Source organism: Jatropha curcas, chromosome 4 (assembly GCF_041381405.1).
Source record: "Jatropha curcas cultivar XTBG-Jc1 chromosome 4, XTBG_Jcur_1.0, whole genome shotgun sequence".
Taxonomy (NCBI): Eukaryota; Viridiplantae; Streptophyta; class Magnoliopsida; order Malpighiales; family Euphorbiaceae; genus Jatropha; species Jatropha curcas.
In genome coordinates this window covers 20,822,131-20,830,511 of record NC_143154.1, presented here as the reverse complement: position 1 = coordinate 20,830,511, position 8,381 = coordinate 20,822,131, and the positions used below count along the sequence as shown (strand labels likewise).

At 36.1% G+C, this 8,381-nt stretch overlaps 1 protein-coding gene across 1 annotated transcript; it reads left to right on the top strand.

Annotated features, from left to right (window-relative positions):
- The first annotated feature begins 4,832 nt into the window (after window positions 1-4,832).
- Window positions 4,833-5,447, top strand: LOC149496949 (uncharacterized). Its single transcript, XM_089719974.1, has one exon. The coding sequence runs from the start codon at window positions 4,833-4,835 to the stop codon at window positions 5,445-5,447; it is 615 nt and encodes a 204-aa protein (XP_089576100.1).
- Window positions 5,448-8,381: the final 2,934 nt, after the last annotated feature.

Below are 8,381 nucleotides of genomic sequence, written 5' to 3'. Positions count from 1 at the left end.
ATAAATTGTCTATATATTGGATAATTTAGTGATTTATCTATCTATCTATTTATATAATCGTATAATTTAAGCTCCTTTTATAAAATTAATATATAATTAATTTAAAATTATCTATATATTGGTAATTCCTTGATTTATCTATATGCATATATATAAGTTTTTATCCATATCTAAAAACATTTTTTATCTTTTTAAACATTTAATAAATGCATATAGATAATAAGTATTTTAATCCCTTTTCTAAAAGATTATTATCTAATTATCTAACGATATCTATCTATCGAAAGATCCATATGTTGAATAAATTTCATACAAAAAACCTATTATTTACAATCAGTTTACTATTTCATTCATTCTTCTACTTCTTTATTAAAAAAAATCGAATACACTTTACTTCATCAGCTGAATTACATAAGAGATGATTAGGCAATTAGAGTTAGGATTGGTAGGATTTGGGAGTCATTGAGCCTCAAAAGTAATGATGATTTAATAAGCTTGGACATGATTCTCATTAATCAACAGATATATAATCTCTTTTTAATTATCAAAATTAATCTAATGATTTGTTTGTTTTTTCTTAATTTCTAATTTTGTTTTATTGTATTTAATTGCCGGGGAAGATGATTTATGAAACAATCCGAAAAGTAATCAAGTTTAGGAGAAATTCTTAAGTAGACTTAGTCTACCACATCAGCTATAGACCTATCTAATAAAATAAATTTACATCAACCAATTGCTTTTTTTTTTTTTCTAGCTTATTTCCTTATAATTTTTTTACGTTTCCCATTTGGTTAGAAATAGAAAACGTAGTTGCATTTGTTTAGGAATTATTAATGTGGGGCTAGAAAATAGCAAATTATTGATGTGGATTTATTTAATTGGGTGGATCTATAGCTGACGTGGTAGATTGAATCTACTTACGAATTTCTCTAAGTTTAGGCATTTGCTAGATGAAGGATGCATATTTGCAATAAAAAATATCAAAGTGGTTAAAACTACATGTCTATATCAACCTCTCCTTAGTACAAGATTATTTTCCTCCAAATTACTATAATAAAACGAATTGAAGAGGGAATGATGAACAATCCAAGACATAGATTCCAGTTTATTGCTCCGGATATCATTGATTTAAGAATCAATGACAATAGAGTTCTATCAGATATATCCAAAGGAACCCGTTTAAGTATCTTAATTATTGATCATATGAAAAATATGAATTAGTCATGTAATACTTTTATATTTGTTCGTTTGCTGATATCATCAGCTCTTTGTCGGGAGTTGAAAATGTTCAAATCGTTGGTGATGGAAAAAAAAACATTGCAATTATGACAAATGAGAAATATAATGGTAAAATACAATGGTAAAATATAACTGAGTCTCTAAATTATGTTCAAATTAACACTTAAGTCCCTTTACATTTGAGAAATAACTATAATGTCCCTAATTTATGGTTCTATCTCGCTATTAGGTCCTTCTGTCCAAAAAGTAAACTCTTCACCGTTAATTAGAAAAACTTTTTGGGCGGAATATGTTTATTTTTTGGATAGAAAGAACTTTCTATGGATGGAAGAATCCGATAGTGAGATAAATCATAAGTTAGAAAAATCATAATTATTTCTCAAATGTAAAAGGATGTAAGCATTGATTTGAACATAATTTAGGGACTCGATTTTATTTTACTCTAATATAATATCTATTATTAACACTTCTAATTACTTCGAATGATAAATGTATTTTATTATATCTTTGTAATTTCATTAAAGCAAAAGTTACCTTATGGAGAAAATTTGCAGGGACATTTGACTCAGCTTTTACAAGAAGGATCAAGGACCTTTCATTATCATTGTTAATTCTGCAATAGTTAAAAAATTTCAAGGCTTTTATAACATATTTATTTTATAATCTTTTAATCTTTCAAATTGAACACTTTAGTTCAGGCTTATTTACATATATAAAATTTCGATGCTAATTATGATTATTTGTAATTTTTAATAGCTGAGGTTGCTTTATTTACATTATATAAAACATATAATGTAATGACAATTTCATTCATCTATTTTCTTTATCTTCAAGTTTTCAGCTATTCCATCTCAAATTGAATCTCTTGAAAGTCAAGAATCAAGCTAAATGCCATTTGATGAACAAATACGTGTAAATAGGAAGAAAATCCAACAAATAAAGGAAATTAAGAAGGATGAGGATGATAACATTGAGGTAAAAGTCACATATTATTTTCTGTTAAAGTTTTTCAAAATACTCGTGTTTATTAGTATTGGGTAGTTCTTTTTCACAAGATCACATTGTCATTGTTCGAGCAAAAATAGCGGATATTAATTCTTTATATAGACGGTGCTACGTTTCTTGCAACGTTTGCAAAAAGAAGTTGGTGCCTACTATTCGCTTATATATATGTGGTTCCTGCAATAGAGATTGCAAATTCCCTTTGATGAGATAAATAAATAAATATATACAAATATTTATATTTTAAAATAATAAAAATACTTTCATGCATGGACTACTATTCTTATTTCTATTATTGATCAGTATTAGGATTTACTTTTCACTCATTCAAAGTCTTAGGTTTCTTTTACTTGCTTTAAACTTGATTTTTGAATTTATGATATTTGCTCCAATCCTACGCTTCTTTTACTTGGTAAAGTGTTTTCATTTCCAGCATTAATCAATATTAGAGTTTGCTTTTCACTCATTCAAAGTATTAGGCTTCTTTTACTTACTTTAAACATGATTTCTGAATTTCTGGTACTTGATCTTACGCTTCTTTTACTTGGCAAAGCAATCCTTGTTATAAAAACTAATTATTTTCTCAATACAGGTATAAAATTCATCTAAAAATGATTTATAATCCTTCCTATAAAGGAACTCATTTAAATATCTTAATTATTGATCGTATGAAGAATATGAATTAGTCATGTAATATTTTATCTTTGTTTATTTGTGGATATCTTTAGCTTTTTTTCGGGAGTTGGAAAAGTTTATGCCGCTGGTGATAGAAAAAAAAAAAACTTTGCAATTATAACAGATGAATAAGATATTATATCATAATATATATATATATATATATATGTGTGTGTGTGTGTAGTCTCAATTCACAATTAAGTAAAGCAAATATATATATATTTTTTTCTCTTCTCCAACTCCTCTCTCTCGTTTCCTCTCTATCTTCCTCTCCTCATCGGCGCAGATCCTGGGCTATAGTCACCACAACCCTTGCTGTGGTGATGGTGCGCCACCCAGTCCTTTAACTCGATTCACTGTTACTGACGAGAGATGGAGGCTCACAGCCACCACACTTGTACAGAACCAATGGCTGCTCAGCGGACAACATATGCATCTGCAGTTCGAAACACCAAGGAGAAAACTGAGATAGATAGATCCTTTATGTCAGCCATCGCTCACGATCCTTGCTTAACATCGAAACAACCTAGTCGATTCAAAGGGGTTCCTTCGATTTCTTTCTCAAATGCTGAATCCCAGAAGCTGGCCAATCAATTTCGTTTTGCTCTTGTAGGTATTTTCCAATCTAGCCGTCCTAGCATGAAAGCCCTTCGACAATTTATGGAAAAGATTGGTTTTAAGGGTGAATTCTCTCTAGGTTTATTAGACTCTTCTCATATTCTAATCAAATTTGACCTAGAAGAAGACTTCCACAGATGCTGGTTGAAACAAATCTGGTATTTTCAAGGTTTTTCAATGAGAGTTTCTAAATGGACACGGACTTTTCGTCCCAATACAGATTGCTCAATAATCCCTATATGGATTTTATTTGAAGGCCTCCCTATACATCTCTTTGACAAAGCAGCTCTCTTTCCTCTAGCTAATTTAATTGGGAAACCATTAAAGGTAGATGCAGCGACAGCCACGTTATCCAGACCCTCAGTAGCGCGTGTCTGCGTTGAACTGGATATATCTAAAGAATTACCTAATAGAGTGTGGATTGATGATGGTGATTTAGGCTTCTTCCAACAAGTTAGCTATGAAAGTTTACCCTTATTTTGCTCCAAGTGCGGCAGGTTTGGCCACGATAATCCATCTTGCCCTCATATTTCTTCCTCGTCAATCCCTGCTTCCTCTGTTGATGTTAAAAATTTGGCTAAAATTACCCAACAATGGATTCCTAAAACCACTGCAACCACAAATGCAACCACAGATATTGTTTCTTCTCATAAATCCGAAATCCCCTCTGCTGAACATCCCAATCAAACCATAGTTACCACACAAAACACTGAACCATCAGCTATGGTCTCTTCCCACACACTCGAATCCTCTTCTGCTGAACTTCCCACTCAACCTCTAGTTGCTGCACTAGTCGATATTGTCACAGACTCATCTAATCAACAACCAGTTGCCCCACGAACTTTATTCGAGCAACCTTCGGATACTCATTTCCCTTCGGAAGCTTTGAATGACATGGGCGGTTCAGAATTAGACACTGGTCGCAACTCTGATGATGATTGCATCCAGCACAATTCTGACTCGAACCTACCTGACACTGATACCACTTGCACTCGAGATGACCTGCAAAATACCAGCAAATTAATTGACGCCAAATTAAAAGCTGTAGCGAGACAGAACAATAGCGATATAGAAGAAGACGATGGCTTTGTGCGGGTGGAACGAAAAAAAATACTCAAAAAACAACCTTCCAGAAGCTTGAGAACATCCTACAGGGGTAATCGATCAGTTACTTTCTCATCCAACCCAGATAAATGAATATTATGATCTCGAATTCAAGGGGCCTGCTTTCTTCTCTTCCTAGACTCCAAGGTCTCTGTAAAGACTTTAACTTTCACTTATTAACTATTATTGAACCTATGGTTAATGCCAAGAAAAATTTGTGGTATGCTTGCAATCTGGGATTTAGTGACGCTATCTCTTCAGACGATAATAAAATATGGATATTCTGGAAAGCTCAATATGTTTCTCTAACTCACTTTAGTGGTGGTCGAAGCTTGCTGTCGTGCCAAGTTGAAGCACACTCTTTGGGCTTTAGATTTCTTTTCACTTCTATTTATGGTCCTCATAGCAGAATTGACAGGAACTCTCTATGGGATGCTATGAGAACCCTTTCTTCTCAACACTCTCTTCCCTGGCTTGTTGGCGGAGACTTTAATATCATCAAGAATCCTACAGAATACAAAGGTAACTCTGCTCCTTGTTTCAATAGCATTCAAGATTTTATTTCTTGCTCAGATGACTGTGGTCTAGTGGATGTCCCCTTCTACGGCAGCAAATACACTTGGACAGGTATTCGATCTTCAGGCAGGGTTTGGGAAAGATTAGATCGCATTATGGCAACAGTTTCCTTCTTTGATCTATTCTCTGATGTTCATGTTCGCCATCTGAGCAAGGCTTCGTCTGATCATTCTCCTCTCTTATTAAATTGCTCAAAGACTAATCAAAAAATCCCTAAGCCCTTCAGATTCTAGCATATGTGGCTTACTCATAAACGATTCCTATCCATAGTCAAAGAGAACTGGAATAGCAACTTTTATGGGGGCGGTATGCAAGGCATCTTCAAGAAATTGCACTCTCTGAAACGGGCCATCCAATCCTGGAACCAAAGTCACTTTCGAAACGTCTTCAATGAGAGGGCCCGACTGGAAGAAGAAGCTGCTACTGCTGAAAATCTATATTTAGCCAATCCCACCCCTTCTAATTGTAATTCATGGCAACTAAAGGAAGCAATGCTTCTCAAAAGGCACAAACAAGCTGAGACATTCTGGAGACAGAAGGCCAACATTAAATGGTTACAAGATGGGGATGCAAACACTACTTTCTTCCACAATTATGTCCGAATGAAGAGGAAATTTCAACGAATCTCTACCATTCAAACTGCTAATGGAACATGGCTGCAGGATTCAAAGGACATAGGCATGGACGCTGTTCAATTTTTTGACTCATTATTTACTGCCGAGGACGATCAAGACATGGCCCCCCTGATTAACCTTATACCGTCAACCATCACAACCTCTCAGAATCAGACCTTGGAGACTATACCTCTAGAACCAGAAATAAAGCAAGCTGTATGGCAACTCGATCCTAACAGCGCAGCTGGACCAGATGGATTTGATGGATTTTTCTTCCGTTCTTGCTGGGATATTGTGAAATGGGACATGTGCAGTGCAGTACAAGAATTCTTCTTGGGCATTCCCATCCCTAAAAACTTTAGCAAAGCCACGATAATTCTCATTCCCAAGATCGATCATCCCTCCTCTTTTGGACAGTTTCGGCCAATTTGTCTGGCTACTTTCCTGAGTAAGGTATGTACACGCATCCTAGCAAACCGTATTGCTCCACTTCTTGGTCAACTAATCTCTACAGAGCAAGCAGGCTTCATGAAGAATAGATCTATACATGATCAAATTTTAATAGCCAATGAACTCATCCATGATATCGACAGAAAAACTAGAGGGCATAACCTTGCAATTAAACTGGATATGGCGAAAGCATTTGATCGTCTATCATGGAAATACTTAGAGGCTGTTCTCTTGAAATTTGGATTCTCTGAAAAGCTCGTTAACCTGATTCTGTCTCATCTCAAATCTACCACCTTCTCAGTCTTGATCAATGGCATAAACTATGGCTCATTTCGCCCAACTCGCGGAATTAAACAGGGGGATCCACTTTCTCCACTCTTGTTTATCTTGGCTTCAGAAGGATTTTCAAGGGGACTCAATCAGCTGGTAAGTCAAGGGAAAATAGCTCCTTACAAGACAGCTAGAGGATGTGATATTATTTCTCATCTTGCATTCGCAGATGATCTCCTCATATTTATTAACGGCGATGTTAAAAGTGCTAAGCAATTTAACAAATTTCTGCAGCTTTATCAAAGAGCCTCTAGACAACTGGTTAACCTTAGCAAAAGCTCCTTCTTTTGTTCTTCAAAAGTTTCCTCGGCCTACAGGGACAAAATCCGTTCCATTCTTTCCATCACAAGTAAAGATCTTCCACTTATGTACTTGGGGGCTCCCATATATAAAGGCATCAACAGGGCCCAATATTGTACATATCTACTTCAGAAAATCGATGCTAAACTGAACGGATGGACAAAAAAGTTTCTTTCCATTGGGGGTAGACTGCTCCTTATTAAACATGTCCTAAGTTCTATCCCGATACATACGCTAGGAGCCATGTCTCTACCGAAAAGTATTATTGCTATCCTTGAAAAAAAATTTGTAGATTTCTTCTGGTCTTCTAACACTGCTACTCACAGGTATCATTGGTTAAACTATAACAAATTTTGCTTCCCTGTGGCAGAAGGCGGTCTTGGTCTAAGATCGCTGACCTCTCTCCAAACGGCTTATTCCCTTAAACTGTGGTGGAGATATTGTGAAGGCACATCATCTTGGGCAAAGTTGCTAAGGAAGAAATACCACAGAAAAGGACTTATGCAGTTTATAACTACAGACTCATGCACCTGGAAGAGAATTTGTCAGGTTCATCTAATAGCATGCACGTTAATTTCTAATGAAGGAGATAGTCCTTGCTGGCTTGCCAACAACGGGGAGAACTTCTGTTTAAAATCAGCATATGATTTAGTGAGACCAAGAAAGTCAGCCACTCTCTCTTATCGCTCAATTTGGGATCCAAACATCCCTGCCAAAATCTCAATCCTCACATGGAAAATTTTGCAAGGAGCTGTGCCTCTTCCATCTCGTCTGCAAAGGATGGGAATTCAGCTTGCTTCACTTTGTCCCTTCTGCTGTGCAGCTGAGGGATCAACTAACCACGTCTTCTTTACCTGCTCGAAAATTCAGCTGGTTTGGAGATTCTTTCGGGACTCTTTCTTCTCTAAAGCACTAATAGCTCCTTCCCTTCGACGAGAACTGATCTCATGGTGGCTTCACTATGCTCCCAAATCATCAAAAGGTATAATCATGCGATACATTTCCCAACTAATTCTCTTCTCAATTTGGTCAGCATATTGCTGTCTCACCTGGGGCGAAGGAGGTTTTCATGTTCCCAACTTGCTGGAGCAGATTCGTACACTGATCTACAAATGGGGGGCTGCCCACTCAGAATCAAACTTTGCAAAATCCATCCCTTTATTTCAAGACTACCTGCCTGAATTCTTTGGTAAAAAATTGAAAATTATGTTGGTATCTTGGGTCAGGCCACAACTTGGCTATTATAAACTCAACGTAGATGCTTCCTACACTCCTTCTTCTTCTGCGGGAGGTGCCATAATCAGGGATCATTCGGGTAGCCTCATTGTTGCATATTGCTTCCCAATTCATGCAAGTGACTCTGAAGATGCTGAACTCCAATCCTTATTTTTCAGTCTCCGTTGGAGCCAACAATTAAACGCCTTTCCCCTCAACATCGAGAGTGACTCCAAATCTACAATTGACTCCATCACC